The following is a 21,488-nucleotide window of genomic DNA, read 5'->3' on the forward strand; positions in this document are numbered from 1 at the left end:
ACATACACACACGGGGTGGGGGTGCTAGAGAGCACACAAGCATGCAGGAATTATCATGGAAGAGGGGTGGGAAGACCGGAAGAGCCGGAAGTGGAGGAGGACTGGATGGAACAGTGTCTTCTGGGCTGACAGGAGCACTCATAGTAGCTGTGGTTGTCTAGAGAAGATCAAGCCGGTTAGCATTCTAGCATGGAGGGGGAGGCAGTTTATGGCATTCCGTTTCTACCTAACTGTATTTCAGTTTTGTTCATGGCTTCTGGGGGATGGAGAGTCGGTTTTCTTTCCGCCTGTTGTTATCTCTGTCTTCCTTCATTGATGGCCCTGTACCCAGGGGTGTATAGACAACACAAATTTAACTTAGTGGGTTATTTTTTTAAGGACATAAAATGAGGTGGGAGGAAAGAAAGGCATATCTGAGTGGAGTTGAGGATGAATATGATCAAAATACATTGTATGAAATTCTCAAAGAATAAAAAAATTTAAGTAAATGGAGGTCAGCAAATGTGTTCTCTACATAAGAAGATAGTAAATATTTACATTTTGCAATCCTTATGGTATCTGTTATAGTAAATTTTAACACCTCTAGAACAAAACATCAGTTCATCTGAACATGGCTTTATTTATTTATTGTACAGTTTTTATTTATAAACGTTGGAATTTGAGTTTTGTGTAATTACTTTAATATATTCAGTTTCTTTTCTTGGAAGAAAGCTTATGATTACTTCCTGCAGCATTTTTATAATAGCTGCTTTTAAATCATTCTTATGTAATTCCAACATCTGGGTTAACATTGTGTTGACTGTTTTTTGTAACAGCTGAGATTTTGTATTTCTTTGTATGTCAAATAATTTCTAACTATGTCTTCATCTTGAATATTGCCTAATGAGGCTTGGAGTCTTGCTTAAATCCCACAGAGAATGTTGATACAGTTGCGTTAGCAGGACGTGACCGGGGTCAGGTTAGCTGTGAGTTCTTCCGTGTTCTCCTGTGGTTCACGGTTCAGGTGTTAGCTCATTTTTCACAGCCTGTCAATGCTGTTTGGATCTTAGCATGTATTCCACCTCCTAGTGTGGGACCTGGACAGGAATCTGTGAGTTCCATTTCCAAAGTCTTTGTTAAGCTACACAAGAACAGATCCACGTGTGCATGTAGGAACAGTAATCTGAAGTACTAATAAATCTCGTGACAAGATCACGCCCTTGAATCTTGTGCTCTGTCACCTGGTGTTTTCTGGTTTCTGAGGACTCTTATCATCTAGCCAGGACGCTGGGATTTGGGGATTTAGGTCTGTTTTTGCACCTAGAGCCATGTAACCAAACAGAGAAATGTAGCTTTGCCTTACCAGTCTCTCAATGCCACTCTTCTGAGAGAAGCAGCAGCTGCGTCTCCCCAGTTCTGTCTTCTGTTGGCTGCCATTCTCTCTTTTTTTTTCTTTTTTCTTTTTTTTTTTTTTTTTTTTTTGGTTTTTCGAGACAGGGTTTCTCTGTGTAGCTTTGCGCCTTTCCTGGAACTCACTTGGTAGCCCAGGCTGGCCTCGAACTCACAGAGATCCGCCTGGCTCTGCCTCCCGAGTGCTGGGATTAAAGGCGTGCGCCACCAACGCCCGGCTTTTGGCTGCCATTCTCAACCACTCCTGCACCCTGCACCCGACCAGGACCCAGAAAAAGGTGAAATCAAGGGATTCTTTCCTTGTCTGTTGCTCAGGGCAGACCAAGAGAGCTATGTCCTGGAGTGCTGGCTTGGCAGCCTGTGCCCACTTGCGAGGTTCTGGCAGACACTGGGTACTTCACAGGCTTGTACGCTTTCATTGTTTTGTCTCTTCTACAAAGCAGCCGTTTTTCCTGTCATAACTCCAGTTTAGAGGATCAAACTCCCTCTTTTATTTTATTTATTTATTTATTTATTTTGGCTTTTCGAGACAGGGTTTTTCTGTGTTGCCTTGGCTGTCCTGGAACTCACTCTGTAGACCAGGCTGGCCTCCAGCTCACAGAGATCCACCTGCCTCTGCCTCCTGAGTGCTGGGATTAAAGGCGTCCGCCACCACCTCCTGGTTCAAACTCCTGATTTTGACCTCTCCAGCACCTTCTCCAACACCAGGCATGCACATGATGATATAAGAGACAAAACACTCATACACATAAAATATAAATATATTTTTATTTTTGTTTTTTGAATTTAAAACATAATTACATTGTTTTCCTCCTTCCCCTGTCCAACCCTTCCCATTTACACCCCACCCTCCTCCCAAATATAAATGTTTAGAATATAAAGATGTTACTTCTGGGTTAGCGTTCTGGATAACTCTTTTATCTTCCTGTGTTCAAAAAAATGCACCCTTATAACTTCTCTCAGGAATCGCGGCCTTCATTGTCTCCTTACCGTCTTCTCTCAGGAATCACGGCCTTCATTGTCTCCTTACCGTCTTCTCTCAAGAGTCACGGCCTTCATTTTTGTTCCCCTGTACATACATGACTTTTGCGTGATTGATATAACATTTTATCTCTTTTTTCAAAAATTGTGTATGATTTTATGTGTATGGGTGTTTTTCCTGCATATGTGTCTGTGCACCACGTACATCTTGGTGCCCACAGACAGCAGAAGAGGATGTCAAATCCCCTAGAACTGGTTACAGACCATTGTAAATTGCCATGTGGGTGCTGGGAGTCAGGCCCGGGTCCTCTGGAAAAGCTCCCAGTGCTCTTAACTCCTGAGCTACTCCCCAGCCTGTTGATTATTTATTTCTCTTTATTTCTGGTTTTGAATGGTATGATTGTGAAGTATCTTAGTATAGTTTTCTTCCTGCTTCCTCTCCTTGGACTCACTGAAATGTAGATGTAACGTTCTTATTAAATAACAAACACAGAGCCAAATGCAGAGTTAAAAGCCCAAGAGGTCAGAGCAGTAGCTAAGAGCTGAGACCAAGACCGCCTTCTTATCACCCGCTGCTGTCCTCCCCTTCCCAAAGAGACCTACTTCCTGTGTGTCTTTTTATTGACTTTCTGTTCTGCCTTCTCATTGGTTGTAAACCCAACCACATGACCTCCTCGTCACTGCCTGTCTATACAGACCTCCAGGTTTATGGTTGGTATTGAGATTAAAGGCGTGTGTCTCCAAGCTGACTATGTCCTTGAACACACAGACTCTGCCTGCCATGTGATGGGATTAAGGGCGTGTGCCACCACTGCCCAGATTCTGCTATGGCTTGCTATTAGCTCTGACCCCCAGGCAACTTTATTTATTAACATACAAATAAAATCACATTTCAGCACAAATAAAATATCACCATACTGAAATTCTTCTATGTAAGCTTATAGCTTTTGTCAAATTTGGAAAATTTCATCACATATTTTTTAACATAATTTCTTCATTGATTCTTTGGAAATTTCACATCATGCACCCTTATTTCACTCACCCCTGCAGTGCCTCCCCCAAAAAAATTAAAAAAAAATTAAAACAAGCAAATAAACAAAAACAAAACAAAAAAAACTTCTTTGCTCCTCCATCTTTTCCACCTCTCTGGCACCTCTTCATTTGTCCTGGTGGCACTGGGAGCATGTGTCACATAGATACCCATTTTGTCCAGTCAGCATCACTAGCAAATGTTCCTACCAGTAAGTCATTGGTCTGGTTCACTGGATCCTCCCCAAAATTCCTCTCAGGTATGCTGAGTCCAGTCTGAGTCCTGGAGATCCTGCAGGTATCATTCCACAGGTCCAGTCCCTTCATGAGCTTCTGCAAGTCCTAGATGGGGTAGATGTTAGAGTGGGCCAACCCAAGGCCTGGCTGTGGGCCTGAGCTGTCAGTCCAGGCCACTAGGGCTGCCCCCTCAGATGAGGGGCAGAGCCAGCTCCCCTAAGCCCATGCCATCAGTTCTGTTGGGGCCAGCTCTTTTGCTGCAGTGTCCAAACATTTTTTAAACATTCTTCCTCCTTTCCAGTTTCAGGCTAATAAGAGACCCTGTCTCAACAGCAGCAACATACAAAACCAGGTTGGATAGCAATACGTGAGAAACAACAGCTGAGGCTGTCCTTTGGCTTACACACGGTGCACACATACACACTTGCACGCACGTGAAAAGCATAGGAATATATAGAACAGTAGGAGAACTGATTTGACTCAAAAGGAAGAACAGAATATTTCTGGAAGAAAGATGACAAATTGAGGACTATATTTTATGTTATGTCTGTCATTGAAGCGGCATTGTGAGCTTGAGGAAATTAGTCATCATTGTACCAAAGGAATACATAAAATCCGTTTAAAAAGTAAGTGGAAGGCGAGGAAGTAGAAAAAAAATGTAGATCTTTTCTAGGAAGTGAAATGGAAAGGGTAGGTGGGGTCACTGGATAGGGTTGTAGAGACATTGTAACCTTCTAAAAAGACTTGAAATTAATTCTCACAATTATGAGGACAGCGTATACCATGTCACTCTGCTGTCCTCAAACTGCTGGTTTCCATCACAGTTAGAATACAGCCCGCAGCCCCTTCCTACCCAGAACACTGGGCTCTCCCCCGTTCCTCATGCCACTCTGCCCATCTCCTTTACCTGTCTCTCTGTGGACTGCTCATTTTGCACCACCCCTTACACGTCTGCACTTTTCTTTCCACAGCGCTCATGCCTCCCTCTTCTCGGGGCTTTATATGATGTTTATTCCTCCCCCCACCCCCCCACCCCGTCCTAATTCATGAGCAGTCACTCATTTGTGGAAGTTCTCTTAATAACACGTTCTAAGAACGTGTCTGCTTTTGATTCTAATTCCTCTCCTTCTGTCCTTGCTCGCCTTACTTTTTCCTATCGGCGAACAAAACTTGTCAGTCACTGAAGACCCTCCTATTGGTAAATTCAACCTTATTGTATAGAGCTCTGTACATTCTGATAGACATACATCTTTTTCTTCCCTCAGTGAACAGTAAACCTCATTCGTTTTTAATTTTTTATTAGAATTTAAAGTAATGAATTTCCTTGTGGGATTTTTAGTTTATTTTCATTGATAATCATCCTGTGTGTTTTTTTTTCCTTTGCTTAAGTATATTGTACTTCCTTTTAACATATAAGCTTTTTAGCTAAGCTTGTCTGACATGTACCACATGTTGTGGGCTTTCTGTGCATATAGCTCAAATTTTATACAGTAAAATAGTCAATAAATAAAATGGCACACAAATCCTGTTGAGACGTCTGAGGTAGGAGGCTATAGATGACTTGGCTTCTGGATTAGAGATACTCAACCCGTGGTTCGAGACTCTTTGGGGGTCAAGTGACCATTTCACTGGGTCACCTAAGACCGTTGAAAAACCCAGATATTTACATTATGATTCATAACAGCAAAATTACAGCTATGAAGAAGCAGCAGAAATAATTTTATGGTTGGGGGTCATCAGAACATGGGGTATTAAAAAGTTACTTGCAGCATTAGAAAGGTTGAGAACCTCTGCTCTGGAGTAATAGACCACTGCCAGTAGGAAAGACTGGGTGGGGGGCAAAAGTGAGAAATACACATAAGCTTCCTAGAAAATGATTTTAGAAGGAATTTATTTTGTCGTTCCTTTGTTTCTTTGTTTGTTTTGGACAGGGTTATATAGACCTGTCTGACATGGAACTCACCAAGGAGCTCCTGTCTCAGAACTTCTGAGTCCTGGGGTTCCAGGTGTATACCACCATGCTCAGCTTGTCCTATTTCTTAAGAAAGTAAGGAAGACTGGTCACAAGTAAACCAAAAACACCAGGACTGGGTGGTCAGTTCTGTTTCTGCTTTAGACCTGGGGCAGTAGTTTCCTAGAATCTCGAGTGATCGTATAGGCCTATCTCTAGTGAACATGAGAGGCAATTCTTCCTGTTACCAGGCAATTGCTCACACTAGCTTGTTGTTTGTATATTTTGCATTATTTATCGTGTGCAGTTTTTATTATTTTTATTCTAGATTTTAAGTGTGTTTTATGGACCTTATTATAGTACTACATTAAAATTCTCTTCATTTATGTTGTTATAATATCCCATTGTACTGTCATACATAAGTTCCTAGAATTTCATTATGAGAAATTTCAAATGTGTAGAAAAATTTAAAGAATTTTACAGTGGCTGTTATAAACTATCCATTTATATTATACCATTAGTACTTTACTGTTCATTGTCAATATCTATGCTCTATTCATCAGTCTCATTTTTGACATGACTCAGACATTTGTATACTTTCCTGTATGTTTCTCACAGCATAGAGTCATCATCGGAATTGAGTATTTATTTAGAAGTTTTTTCTCCTTTTATGTTGCTTATGGATAATGATATGTACACATTGTAATTGTACATTTGCTGAGTTCCAGCAAATGTGTGGACCTACTTACTCTTAACTACTAATAGTACATAGAGCATCACCATCATCCCAAGAAGTGTCACAGGCCTTCCTCAATCAGACTTTGACCTTTGTCTTCCAGAGACTACTTTGTCTGAAATTTCCCCACCTTAGATTAGTCATTCTGCTTCTAGAATGCCATAGGAGCCAACCCTAAGAGCTTTGCGTTCTTTTGTTTCTGGCTTCTTTGATTTAGGCTTTTTGAGAGGCATCTGTGTTGTGATCTTTAATTTTTTATTATAAAGAATTCTTTATTGGTGTAGTCATTTCTACATTCTTTTGCTCAATGCTAAATTGGTATCTTTCCCATACTCAGCCTGTCTATGCATTTATATTGAATGTGGGTTTGCTTTTTTTAATTCACTCTTAACACCTAATTAGTATTTTATACTATTTACATTCTACATAATTTAAATATACCACTTTGCTTTATTTTCTGTTTTTCCATTTGTGATATTTTTCTCTATTTCCTCTTGCTTTCTTAGCTACAGTTCATTACTCTGAAAACTCAGTATTTGATTTAGAGTTAACAGTATATACTCTTATGAAATCTATTTCCAACTGTTTTCAGTACTTAACCTATAGCAGCATTTTAACAGTCTTGCACTTATTTCCTTTCTACCTTTGTGTTGTTATTGTGGTGGGTGAGGTAATTGCTTTGCTTGTATTTATTGTATAAAATTCATAATCTGTTCTAGGTATTAGTTCTTAGGGAGACTTAAGCAGTAAGTGAAAAGGTTCTATGTGTCTACTTCGTATTTGCCATTTCTAGTGCTCTTTCCGTTCTGTGATGAGCAAATTTCCATCTGGCACTGTTTCTCTGCATGTTGGATCCCCTTTAAGTTATAAGCTGTGCTATAATATCACTTACGTTAAGTTCTTTCAACTTGTATATGTCTGTAAAAGTTTATTATGACTGCCTTCAGCAAATATTTGTTAATGAGCTATGAACTTCTAGGCTGATACTTTTTTCTTTCCTACTTTAACACACTGCTCCACTATTTAGTTTACACTGCTCACAACGGGAAGTCGTCTGTAACTTAGTCTCAGCCGTTCCTCTGTATGCAGTGTGCCATTGTCCTCTTGCTACTTCTCAGACGTTTTCCTGAAGCCCTGGTTTCAGTGAGTTTGGTGGTGACACACCTTGTTGTCACATCCTTTTGCTAGTGTTTCTTGGGTTTGTGAGTCATAGCTGTCACCAGTTTGGGGAAATTCTTGGCCATTATTTTTCCTATTTTCTTTTGGTCTTCCTTCCTACAAGTCTAGCACCAATCTGGTTTTTTTCTTCTTCTTCTTCTTCTTCTTCTTCTTTTGGTGATGGTTCAAACCCAGAGTCTCTGCATGCTAGGCAAGTCCTCTACAGCGGAACTACATACCAGCCCAACTTTTCTTACTGTCACCCCCATGGCCGGAACTCAGCTATAATAATCACTATAAATGGCCTTCTCCAGTGATAATCTCATCATCTCTGTCATTTGGACATTAGTTATGATTGGTTGGCCATATTGTGCTTGATTATTTTTGCTTAGGGACAAAACCCTGAATTTTAATTTGTGAAGTTCATGTATTTTTTTATATTTCTATAACTATTCTTGTGCCTTGTTCTGGGATACAGTTTAGTTAGTTATGAATATCTTGATCCTTTTAGGCCTTCTTCCTAAGCTCTGTGAAGTGGAATAAAGCAGTGTTTAGTCTATGGCTAATCTTTCCCCTTTACTGAATCAACAACCTTTCTGAACAATCTGCCTAATGGCTTGTGAACTACAAGTATCCCTGTTCTCGCTGACGGAGATAGGAACTATTTCTGGCTCTTCGTGAACCCCAAGTCTTCCTCCTCCACCTCCTTTTGGGTGGTCTCCTCTCGAGCCTGCAGTGGTTTCCTTACACATGATGTGCAGACTGGTGATCCACTAAAGACGTGCAGCAGCGTTGTGAAGTCTGACTTTCTCTGTGTATATCACATACTAGCCACTCTGTTCTCTTAGGCTCCAAGTTCCGTCCCTTCAGCTCAGACTGGCCACAAACCCAGCAATTTTTCTTCCCATGCTTTAAAGGGACTGATTTTTTTAAATGGGCATTCAGTTTTTCCATTTTCATTTGTTCCAGAAATTTTCTTTTCTGTTGTATTGCTTGGCCCTTTTTATCAGATATCAAATAACTTTACTTTCCAAGTCTTACTCCTGTTTTTTTTTTAAATCTATACTGTTCTAACCACTCCCCCCACACACACACTCCCGCCTCCCCCCCCCCCCCCCCCCCCCCCCCGCCAGTGACGTTAGACTTTAACAGATAGCTCTGTATCTAAGGTTCTTTGACTTCAGTGCTTGAAGCCCTAAGCTTGAGGCTGGCTGTTCTTGCAGAAAAGTTGTTTCCAGATTCAAAACTTAATTCCAAGTTCACCACCTCTTTAAATTAAAAGTTGATTATAAAGAACTTGCAAATAAAAACATCATATAGCGAAATTAGTTCGACCCAAAGTCTGTACATCTCAACTAACTTCTCTACAGTTAGAACAGCCATTCTAAAGCTGTGGGACTTCACATTGGATGTTACCCTCCCACTTATCAGTTATATTTGTTTATACTTATCCACCAGAAAAAAATTTCATTACAAAGATTCGATTATACAAATTACAAACAAGTAGATTTATGTCCTCTTTCACTTTCGTGTCTCTTTACCTCAGCCAGGCTTCTGAAACTTAAGTCCCTCATGCCAATCATGTCGATGGTACAAAACTGAATATTACTTACTGATTTGCATGAGTTTTTGTAACTTGGAGTCTGTTTGCTGTTCCTCTTTCTGCTACACCCTAGTCCTAATAAAGCATCTTTCCAGCAGTATCTTAGCCAAGGTTCTGTATAGGTACAGAACCTATAGAGTGAATTGAATTACAAGAGGGTTTGTTAGATTGGCTTACATGACACAATTAGGGTCTTCCAGAAATGGCCAGCTCACATCTGAGAGGCCAGAAATCCAGTAGTTGCTCATCCCATTTGGCTGGAGGCTTCAACAGTCCCAGTCTGGCATGAAATATCTGGAGGCTTTCTGGAGAGACACATGTCTGTAGTTGATATTGGAAGTCCAAAGAAGCTGGGTTCTGGAGTCCATGAAAGAGTGCAGGAAAAGTAGCATCTGCGACAGCAGAGGAGATGAGCTTGCCAAGAGAGTGAAGGCAAGCAGGCAAAAAGGCAAGCTTCGTGGACCTCCTTCTGTCTGGTCTGTCACCAGAAGGTGCTGCCCACACTGAGGGTACATCTTCCCACTTCAAATAACCTTTACAGGTGTGCCCCTGTGACCTGACTTTCAGCTGATTCCAGGTCTAGTTAAGTTGACAACCGAGATTAAACATCATAGTTTAAAAAAAAAAAAACCAAAAACTTATGTAGGCTAAAATTAAAAGACCATATTAACATACACCATGTAATGTATCATATGTATTACTCTTAACCATATTAATCTTATTTTTATTTATTTTATGTGTATGGGTGTTTTACCTGGATGTATAGTATGTCTGTGCATCAGTTGGTACCTGCTGTCTGCAGAGGCTGGAAGAGGACATCAGATCCACTGACATTGGAGTTACGGATGTTTGTGAACTACCCTGTGGGTGCTAGGAAGTGAACCTGGGTCCTCTGGATGGGCAACGAGTGCTCTTCATCGCTGAGCCATGTCCCTATGTTTTATTACCAAATATTCTAATGACTTAACTCTAATATTTTTGCTTTTCTAAATTTTATTTAAATTATTTATCCAGAATTATTTGTAAAAAGGAAGTATTAGTTGTTTGCTTATGATATAAGCTCAAATACAGGCAGAGTTTTCTTAGACTATTTTCTACCTTTTAGCCCATATGTATATTTGTCTTGTGATTTATTTTTATAATAGCTTTTAGCATGAAACAGTTGGTTGGATAATAGAAATTGAATCTACCAAACAATGAATTATTCCATCTTTGAGAATTATTTCTCTGTATTTCTTTCCTCACAGAACATTCTGTGGGAGAGGTGATTAAGTTAGATTCTAATGGCTCTCCAAGAAAAGTCTGGGGGAAAAGCCCTACGGATTCTGTGCTGAAGATACTAGGAGAAGCAGAGCTCCAGCTCCAGACAGAACTACTAGAAAACACAGCCTTTGAAAGTGGTAAGTCCAAGAAGTAATACTATGAAAAATTAGTGGGTTAAGATGTCTCCATTTTCTTGTATGGAATTATTTTACCTTCTGGGGGTTGGCTGTTCTAAATGGGAATGAGTTCTGATCTCATCAAACCTGGATGAAATCTAAAGAATAGGAAATCTGGATGAGGGAGCTGCAAAAGTTCAAGCAGGTTTTCTGTGAGGGAAAATGTTGAAACAATTTACTAATATGCATGGTGTGTCTTTGAAGAGATGTAGGAATTAAATTGAATAGAAGAAATGTAAGTATGTGTAACATCATCCTGGGACTGGGAGGCAGTGCTGGCCCAAGACAGAAAGGAAGGATTCCGGATCTCTGAATCTTAGGTGTTTGAGTGTTGTAGCAGCACCTGAGGAAGAGCAACTGTGTATCAGAAGCCTTCCCCCTGGACAGCTTGTTCACAAGACAGGGAGTGGATGGAACTGTGTCCAGACATGAGCAGTGCTTAGGCATGCGTGTTACCTTTTGCATTCTTTTCTCTCTGTTGCTCCTCAAGGTTTAGTGTAGACTCATATCTAACACATATGAAAAATGGACGTAGGACATGAGGATATTGACATGTTCTGTAGTGTCAGCTAGATGCTGAGAAGTAGACTATGAAAAGAGCCTGTGCACGTTACTAACAGGCAAGAGGAGTTGTTAGTTCTTATTAAGGGTGAACAGTGTCCTCTCTGCCTTCCCATTTCAAGGTCTTACTGTTGGACCCCAAAGTTTAGGGTCTCGAGTGGGCATCCCAAGAACCCAGACTCCAGTCTAGTTGATGCAATAGCAAGAGGTGTTTATTGAAGCGACTGCACAGACGGGCAAACTCTGCTCCTAAGAGCAAGAGTTGCATCTTACTGCAGCCACATGGGGGCTTTTTTTTTTTTTTTTTTTTGGTTTTTCGAGACAGGGTTTCTCTGTGTAGCTTTGCGCCTCTCCTGGAACTCACTTGGTAGTCCAGGCTGGCCTCGAACTCACAGAGATCCGCCTGGCTCTGCCTCCCGAGTGCTGGGATTAAAGGCGTGCGCCACCACCGCCCGGCCACATGGGGGCTTTTAAAGGAAAAACCCACAAAAGCCATAAGATTACAATTCCCATACAATTTCGTTTCACAAGATCATGGTCTGATCACAGAGTGGGTACAGTCACGTCGCATGTACATTCTTCCTGAAACCTCAAGGGGGGTATCAGGGTGGGAGTGGAGTTTACACACAGGTCACAGTGGTCCTTCCTGGAACACTTGCAACTCTCCCAGTCACAGTTGAGCACATCTCTTAACAGAAATCTTTTTACATTGTTACATTGTTGCAGGGGTGATTGAGTAGTGGCTGAGTCAGGTTGCCCTTGGAACTAGTTTTCTTTTTAGTTCCTTATTCTCCTGGGGCTTGGGGGGTGTAAGCCTGAAGGGTTAGGGTCTTTCATTACCACTTTCACATCGCCACACTCAGAAATGAGTACCTTCAGAGGACACTTCAACCATCTATATCTAAACCATAAAAAAGTAATGAATTGAGATAGAGGTCACTTGACATTGATTTCTATTTTTCTCCAATCATGTCAACCAGGCATGTGAGGAAATTGAGTGTATTTAGGATTTTCCACTTGGGTACAATGAAGTGAGTTCAATGAGGTTAGGATGTATGCAAAGGAATAATTCTAATGATGACTTTTAGAAGGATGTAAGTGGGGATGATGGAGAAAGTGTGGCAGGGTCAGTCATTAAACGTACTTGCAAAATCAAACTTTTTTGAGATTATAATTACAATATTCCCCCCCCCCATTTTTCTCCCTTCAAGCCTTCCCAATATACCCTCCTTTTTTTCCTCCAAATCCATGAAAAATCAAATTTTTACAAAGCTAGAATAGGGCCAGGTAAGATGGTCCACGCCTTTAATCCCAGCACTCTCTGAGTTCAAGGCCAGCCTGATCTGCATAGGGAATTCCAGGCCAGCAAGGGCTACATAGTGAGACCTAGTCTATAAAAGCTATAGTAGAGGGAGATGAATAAAAACAGCACTAAAAATTAGAGATGGGAATTCCTAAAATTGGAGTTTTTGAGGAGCCATAATTTATAAGGTCTCTAATATATGACTTATTGAAAAGCTGAGTTAATGATGTAATTCAGAGGTCTATATATTAGCAGGATTATTTATTGTATATATAAAATCATCTACCTATGACAAAATTGATTTGGGGGAGTTAGTACACTGGCTGGTATAAATGTTCAACACAGGGATGATGAGAGTAGATAACTACAGTCAGTTGTTCTATGATAAATCTGTTCTTTCCTGGAAACAGCTACAGTGTGCAGAGTTTGTAGCAAATTAGAAGTAAATATTATAGGGAAAACTACATATGAAAAACAAAGCTATGTGAAAAACAAATAATTGAAAAAGTTGGTTAATAATTTTAAAAATTCGATTCTGATACAGGTGTGTTAATTTTTCCCCCAAAGGAAAAGAATGCAAATTGTGTTAACCACCCTGGAAGTCATTATGAAATGAAATTTGGCTGTCACATTATCTTAACTCATTTATTAGTTTTTGGTGTGTAAGAGAGCTTCACCAGTAACCACCTGTTGCAACAATCTAGGTTTTTGTTTTTCTTTTTGCTTTTTCTCCAACTGTCATTGCAAGTAACTTCAAAACCCTTTGAGAAGAGTAGACTTTTCATTGTTTTGCTTCTACAGAGATTCATCCTGAAGGGGAAAACTACAAATCCTTACTCACTGGAGAAGAGAAACCAGAATGTATTTCAAAAGAAATAAACCCGTCAGCTACTGTTGATTCTGTTGAAACAAAAAGCCCAAAGTTTAGTGAGATGCCTCCACCAGTGTTGGATGGAAATGTGGAAGGTATGTTGAAATGCATTCAAATGAGCTCAATTTTGTTTGATACTGAAATTATCAAAGAAATCATCAAACTGTGTGTGTATGTTTGAGTAATCATCTCAAATTAGGCTTGCTGTTTTTAGGAACTGTCTCTTTTTTTCTTCCTGTTTTGGTTTTCAAGACCAAGAGTCTTCAAGGGTTTCATTATGTGGGTCAGGCTGGTCTCCTAGAACTCAGAGTCCCACTCTTGCTGCTGCTGTTCTAGAGCTACAGGCACATACAATCATGTGCACTAGTGACTGGCCATTCTACTCCATTATTTTATGGATCAGGGATCGAGTCAAGATGGGCTTGTGATTTTCCTAATACATCATGTCTTTGCCTAAGAGATCAGGTGGTGGGACACTCAGCTGTCAGTGAGACTACCTAATGGCTTTTCTGTCTCTTGAAAGGTACCCCTCAAAGGCTGAGTGAGATAGTCCCCTCTCCCCTATTAAGGAGCCTGTCCCATTCTGGATTCTTCCTACCTTTTAAAAAAGCTTTTCTTTCTTTATGGACGTAGGTGTTTGGCCTGCATGTGTGTCTGGGGCCTGCTAAGCCAGAAGACGATGATGCAGCTGAAGTTTGAGGTGGTTGTGAGTCACCATGTGGGTGCTGGGAACCGGACCTGGGTCCTCTGGAAAACAACCAGTGCTGTGAACTGTTGCGCCGTCTCTCCAGCACTGTTTTTCCATCTTATGTGATTCATGCTCTGGTGGAGGTTCTGAGGTGAGGGACGTAGGATTCAGCTGGGAGAGGGACAAGTTGTACAGAACCCACAGCCATCTCGGGTGCTATGGTAAAAGCCGTGTATGTTATTTCAGGTTAACCAGAGAACTGAACTGGGACCGTTAGCACTTCTATTGGTCAGAGCTGTCACAACCCCAGAGTCAATTCAAGTAGAAAACTAGGCCTGCCTCTCAAAGGGAAGAGTGTTAAAGAATCTGCAACCATCTTTAACCCACCAGTTTGCTCATTAACTAAAAATTAACTATATTCCTTTCACATACAGATTGACATTTTAGTCTCAAAAAATTGCCATGGAGCTTTACTGAGCTAAGTAAACTTCTTTCGTGATGCTTTGACTTCCAGATACCAACCAGAGGCTGTCAATTTTCTTTTCTTTCTTTCTTTCTTTTTTTTTTTTTCTCAAAACAGGGTTTCTCCTGTGTAGCTTTGCGCCTTTCCTGGAACTCATTTGGTAGCCCAGGCTGGCCTCGAACTCACAGAGATCCGCCTGACTCTGCCTCCCGAGTGCTGGGATTAAAGGTGTGCGCCACCACCGCCCGTTGGTATTGGAAGTAATTAAGTTTTGAATTACAGTGAAGTCTCATGAATGGCATTAACATCCTTCTAAGAGGAGGCTGGTGAGCTAGCCTTTTGTTTTATACCATGCTAGAAATACAGGAAGAAAAAGGCTGCCAGTGTGCCTGGAAGACAACCTTTCTCCAGAACTGACCAGTGCTGCCATCCTGATGCTAGATTCTCTGACCCGCCACCACCGCCCGGCCTCCAGGAAATAAATTTTTGTTCAAATATTCATTATTGTAGCCCAAACAAGACAGCATGTTGTGCCCTTCTTAAAAATTAAGAGTAGAAAATTTAAGAAGAAATAAAGTCAACTAGTAGGATGTGTATGCATATAGTGGAGACTGTATAGCCTAGTTTGGAGGTTGGCGAACTTAACGATTCCTGCGGAGAGTTGTAGAGTAAATATTTTAGGCTTTGTGAAAAGCATGGTCACAATTTGAGTCTATAGGATGGAATACGTTGGTTTTAATACAGCTGAAGATCACTAGGGAATTGTTAGGTCTCTGACCTGCCCCTTTAAGAAGCGGATCTCTCTAAGCAGTCCAGCCCACAGCCTGAAGAAACCAGGTGTTGCTCCGCTGCAGTTCTTTCTCTGGGACAGAGAGTTAAGAAGCCATCTGTACTGTGGTTTTACCACCCCTGATTTATAGTGCTGCACTGTACCTGGCTCCTCTGTGCTCCCTGTCAGTGGGCTATGTTGAACAAAAAATCATGTGATACCAGCCCCTGAAAGGATAAAAAAGTCATATATTTTCCTTTGTTTGGAGGATTTCCCCAAAGTTGACCCCCGCCTGCCATCCTGTCCACGACAGCTGTCTCCCTCTTACTTTAAGCTGTACCTCTTATTGAAACTCCTTTCTAGGTTCTACAGGGAAAGCTCTCTTCCCTAAGGCCACCTCCTTCCTGTTGTCTGATAGAAGGTGCTGTTCCTTTTTAATCCTTCCCTACCTCAAAGCACGATCGTGTTTCCCATTATCTTGAGGCCTTCTCTCCCAATACAACTCATCCCAAAGGAAGAGTGGTATCAGCTTCTTTCTAGAAACAACCAACCCATTTGCCACCTCCTCTTCCCCATTTAACAAGAACAGAATTACAGATCAAAAAAACGTTCTTCCTCCTTAGCACTTACCTTGTATGAATGACCCAAACATTCATGTTAGCAACAGATAAAAATTATTAGAATTTGTATGTCTCTTATCTTTCACAATGGGACAGATCATTAGAAATTTTAAAATAGACAAGAAAAGCATGTCTGAATTCCATGAAAAAGTGGACATGGTGTTGAATTAAGTAAGATAGTATATGATCTCAGACAGGAACAAGAGACGCCTCAATGGGGCTGGAGAGAGGGCTCAGCAGTTAAGCACTTGCTGCGCAGTCATGCAGCCACACAACATGTCTGCCGTCCTGCAAGCGCTCCTGACTTCACCTCTAGCCTCTGCACATATTCACACACACACCTTGCATATATGCATCCACTCATGCAGACATAAACATGCACATATTAATAAGTAAGCAAGTGAGTAAATAGAATCACTTTAAAGACTGCCAGAGAAACAGAGATAGTTCCCTAGCTACGAATTATTTGAGAGTATAGGCAAATTGATTTAGCATACTCTAGTTCTTCTCGAGGCCATTGTGAAAGTCCAGGTAATCGTATTGGTTTTCTTTTGTGGTTGTTGGAAGATAGATTTTAAAGATTAAAGTTTTCTTACTATTCATTAATAATACAGGCTATTTTCCCTTACTTGTAATAACAGGTGTCTTTATTCTTTAGTTTTCATACCTTCAAGTGAATTTACATATTACTATAATTTTAATTGAACATATATTTTATATAATGATAAGGAGTATTGTGCACAGCACACAGTATTTTTGTTATAACAAAAGGTGAAAGAACTAGTCTTTCGTTTCAGAAATGACTATGCTATAGAACTAGAACAAAAAGCTTAAAACAGTTGGTTTTTATATAATTAGCATTAGTTAAACTAATTGCAGTGATAACGTATAGAAAGTTCATTCAGTCTGTTCTCGGCAAACTTTCCTCTGACATCTCCTGATTTTGCTTTGAAGATCCTGATGATTTGGAAACGGAAGTTCTACAAGAGCCAAGTAGCACAACCCCAGATGGGAGTTTGTCCCGTGTGGTTAATGACGTGTGGATTAGTGAGAAAGAAGCAGCTAAGGAGACTGAGTATGTTGTCCCTTCCTTTCCTTTTCAAAGCCAAGTCCTTTAGTAAGCTCTTTAATAAGTAATGCTGGAATAAACTAACACTCTAGTTTAATAACTTCATATTGCAATGCCCTAGAAAGTCATTTGATTTCTTAATAGGTATTAACATGGGTAAGAAATCAAAAACTATATGAAGATAAACAATAAATGTCTTGCCAGCCTATATTTCCATTCCACCAATTTCTGATCTTTCTTTGCAGATAATTTTTAGTATGTATAAGCAAACTACAGTCTTCATCCCATTCCAAATACAGTTCCTAATATATACAATGCTTCCTGCCTTTTTGTTTTTTTTTAAATTTTGTTTGTGTGTCTTTGCAAGTGTATGCTTACATGTGTGTGCACAAGTACTATATGGAGGCACGAAGGCACATTGGGTCCCTTGGGAGTTGGACCTCTAGTATTTATGAGATGGCCTGTGTGAGTGCGCTAGGATCCAAACTCTGGTCCTCATTAAAGAGCAAGTGCTCTTAGCCACTGAGCCATCTCTCCGTGCTCACTTTGTTTTTATACAAGCCAGTAGTCTTGGGGCCAGGGAAGATGGCTCAGCAGTTAAAGAGGGCTTACTGTTCTTGTAGAAGACCTGGGTTTGGTTCCCAGCACATACATGCCAACTCAGACCCCTGTAACTCTAGATGTAGGGCATCTGATGCCCTCTTCTGCCTTTCAAGGACTCTTATGCACATGTGAAGCACACACATACATACATATAAAATAAATACTTTTTAAAAAGTTTGTAGTCTGGGAAATCTTCTCACATTAATACGTGAACGTTCTCTATCCTATATTCTATTATATGGATATAAGACAACTCAATAACCTACTGCTTGATGAGTATTTATTAATACTGTATGTTGTGATGCTACAATGAGTAATATTTTACATCAAGTATTTTTGCAAAAGTAGGTGTGTATTTTTTGAAACAGGTGTAATTTTTAGATAAATTGTAATTTAGTCATTCTTCAGAGATTTGACCAATATAAGCTTTCTGAATGAATGAGTGGTCATTAACTAATGATTAATAATTGGGTGAGAAGTAGAAAACATACTGTGCTTACAAGAGAAAGGATTATATGAAAATTAGAAAAATACATGGACAAGGGAGTTCAGGATGCTAGTAGACGTGGGTTTCATTTTCTTTACATAAGGGAACTTTTCTTTGTGATGAACTGTGGCATTTGTTTATTTTGTTTGGTTTTCCTGTCTGTGGCAGATTGGAAGATAACGTTGCCATGCAGCAGAGTGAAGTTTGTGAAGATAGAATTAGGGGAAACGTGGACCAGTCTTGTGAGGATCATATAGGTAAGCTCCACTGTATTAGTCGAATTCTTTCTGGAAGGCTTCTTAACACCAGCCTGTCTAATTTGGGCACCATATTTAAGAGCATTTCTTATAAGTCACCATAATTCTATTTTAAAAATAGGCCTAGAGAACAGGAACCTGTAATAGCCAGCCCGGTATTGTGGTAATATAAGCAGTTAACTTTTCAGTTATATTGTTGAAAATGAAAAGACTTATTGCCAAAACAAAACCAGTATGCTAAGGGCACTGAATAAACTTGTTTCTTTTTAAAATACTATTGGTTAAAATATAAGACAATATGAACAATTTTTTTTATTTTATAGAGACAAACTGAAAAATTGATTTCCTAAACTATATTTTTTATGTTTCTTTAAATTTCTATATTTTAAAACTTCCAATATAATGAAAATATATATTAAATTAAATCATTAAAGTAAACATTATATCTCCTTAAAAGTTATTTATAAGGTAGTATACAGTATACTTATATGTATACCTTAATTTTTATTTTCCTGGTATGAATTTTTTTATGGAATTCATTTTTTAATTAAAAAATATTGTATATGTCTGAGTGTTTTGCCTGCATATAAATAATAATTGTTCCACGTGTAGTCTTGGTACCTACAGAAGCCAGAAGAGCATGTTAGATTCCCTGGAACTGTAGTTACATGGTTATGAGCTGCTATGTGCGTCCTGGGAGCCAAACCCAGGTCCCCTGCAAGAACAGCAAGTGCTTTTAACACTAAGCCATCTCTCCAGCCCGTTGGGTGGGATTTGTGTTAAATATTTTATGATAGTTGTTGATATTTTCAGAATTTTAAGTGCTATTATATAGATTTATGATATGATCTCTTTTTATTCCACAGAACCTGCAGTAGATGATTCTCGGCAGTCTGGATGTGATGTAGAGAAGTCAGTACAACCAGAACCGTTTTTCCAGAAAGTGGTTCAATCTGAGCACATGAGCTCAGTTCAGTCAATTCATTGTTCACCAGAAGAATCAACTTCCCTTCGATCTCGCTCTGATTCACCGCCAAAAACTAGAACCAAGAATTCCTTACTGATTGGGCTTTCGACGGGTCTGTTTGATGCAAACAACCCAAAGGTAAGTGTGATCTCGGATGGACCGTGCTCTCTCCACTGATAGCATGGCTTGATTGCCAGTGCTGGGTTTTCATAGATTCAAAATCCAGACAAGTATGAATACACGCAAACAAAAGCAGCAAAAAGCCCCTATTTTATTGGCTAGAGTTCTTTTTAATGGTACTAACAAACAGCTATGGAGCTATGGTTGCTCTCCCAATAAACATTCTACTTGGGGAATAAGACAGAGTTTATAGCAGGCACTCGGAGTTGCTGGTCTGAGGAATTGTTTACCCAACTACCCATTCAGTGTTACCACATCCAGGTCCCACATCAACACACAGATACCTCAAGTGAAAGAATGTGGCTGGTTTCTGCAGCCTTGGTGTTCCTGTGATTCTGTTGAGGGGTGGGGGAGAAGTGTAAGTCCCTTCCTGATAGTTCCTTGGACTCCTGTACACCACGGTGGTGGCCTTTGTGGTTTTCACTCTTTTATGGGCAGCTTTATTTTACAAATAGGACTATGTGGTGCAGAGTGGAGACAGCTTCCATCTGGATTCTCTTAGTTTCCCTGCCTGCTTCCCTGCAAAGCTCTCCTCTGGCTTAGTAAAGTCATTCACCTACTTTACTTATATGTAATTTTTATATATGCATACCAACCAAAATATGTCATGTATATTGTTTGTGTAGTTATTTTATTGTATATATTGCAGTATTACAAATATTGTTTTAATATTATTAAAAAATAAGTCATTTTATTAAATATTCCTTCATTATCTTGAATGACCAAATACTGCATTAAGTTGCTATATCATTTTTATTATTTGTTTTTGAGATTATAGTTCTATCATTTTCTCCTTCCTTTTCCTTCTTCCATACCCTCCCCTATACCCCTCCTTGCTTTAGTTCAAATTCATGACCTCTTTTTCCATTAATTGTTGTTAACATGCATATATGTATATGCATATATATTCCTTAGTATAGCCTGCCCAGTCTGTCTGTTACTTATATGTGTGTTTCAGGGCTAACCATTTGGTACTGCATCACTAATCGGTGTGCTCTTCCCTGGTGAAGACTATTTATCTCACTCTCAGTATTCCTTAGTTGCCTGTAGTTCTTTGTGTAAGGTTGAGGCAGAGTGGGCTTTGCCATACCTGTTGTTGTCCTTGTTCAGCTCATGTTTAGGCTGTCATATTGTAAGACTTTATGGGTGTAGCTTCTAACATTATTGCTAGGAGATACTATCTTAGAGCAAACTCCTGATCCTCTGGCTCTTACACCTTTTCTGCCCCTTCTTCTGCAATGTTCTCTGAGCATTAGCTGAAGGAGTTGTGTTGTAGGTGTATCCATTGAAACAGGGCTCCAGAACTCTGCACTGTGGTTGGTTGTGGTTTTCTGTGTTGGTCTTGTTCTGTTGCAAAGAGAAGCTTCCTTGATGGAAAGTGAGGAGTATACTTACACTCTTTGAGTATCAGGACAGACATTTAGAATATAGTTAGATAGAAATTATCCTGGGTTAGTAAAGTGGAGGTTGTAGGTTCTTCTCCAAGATCCATGACTTCACTAGCCATGAGTAATTGGCTAGGTTTCCAGTTCCAGGTATGATCTTCCTCTTGTTGAGTGGGTCTGAAGTCTAATTAGAGAGCTGTTGGCTACTGCCAAGGTCTGTGTCCCACTGCTGTACCCTTAAGGTTATAGTGCTATGCTGGGCAGTGTGGTTCATAGGCATTATAGCTGGGAAGGACTGTTGGTTTTTTCCCCTACTTTGGGAGATTGCATGGAACCTTCTGGTTCCATGAAAGCTAGTCATCAGAGTAGGTCTTCAGGTCAGTTCCAGCTCAGGGACATCTGGGCCCTGCACCTGAAGTGCATGGTGTCTTTAGCGATAGTGGCCTTCCACCTCAGAAAGGGCAATCAAGGGCTATAGCCTGTAATGTTTTGGGAGTCAGTCTCTTGGAGAACCCTGACCTGGCATGGGAATTTTTGTTAGATTATTTTTGTATCACATTTTTAACAGTATATTTCTATCATTGAACCTCTATTTTTTTAATCCTATAATTATTTTTGTAAAATAAATTTCTACAAGTGAAAATTCAAAATTTATAATGCTTGACTTACTTCTCTTTAGGAAATAGTTTTGTGGCTAGGGAATTGCTCAGTCAGTAAAGTGTAAGCTTAAAGGCCTGCGTTT

At 39.9% G+C, this 21,488-nt stretch overlaps 1 protein-coding gene across 5 annotated transcripts in view; it reads left to right on the forward strand.

The window, feature by feature from the left end:
• Nek1 (NIMA related kinase 1) overlaps positions 1-21,488 on the forward strand; it is a 124,240-nt gene that overhangs the window by 83,279 nt on the left and 19,473 nt on the right. For all 5 annotated transcript variants that reach the window (XM_059244859.1, XM_059244861.1, XM_059244864.1 and 2 more), the window contains 5 exons: positions 10,332-10,484; positions 13,189-13,353; positions 16,753-16,873; positions 18,126-18,214; positions 19,081-19,319. In XM_059244859.1, the coding sequence (XP_059100842.1) occupies positions 10,332-10,484; positions 13,189-13,353; positions 16,753-16,873; positions 18,126-18,214; positions 19,081-19,319 (767 nt within the window). The remainder of the gene's footprint in view (positions 1-10,331; positions 10,485-13,188; positions 13,354-16,752; positions 16,874-18,125; positions 18,215-19,080; positions 19,320-21,488) is intronic.

The sequence above is a fragment of the Peromyscus eremicus genome, chromosome 17 (genome assembly GCF_949786415.1).
Source record: "Peromyscus eremicus chromosome 17, PerEre_H2_v1, whole genome shotgun sequence".
Taxonomy (NCBI): domain Eukaryota; kingdom Metazoa; phylum Chordata; class Mammalia; order Rodentia; family Cricetidae; genus Peromyscus; species Peromyscus eremicus.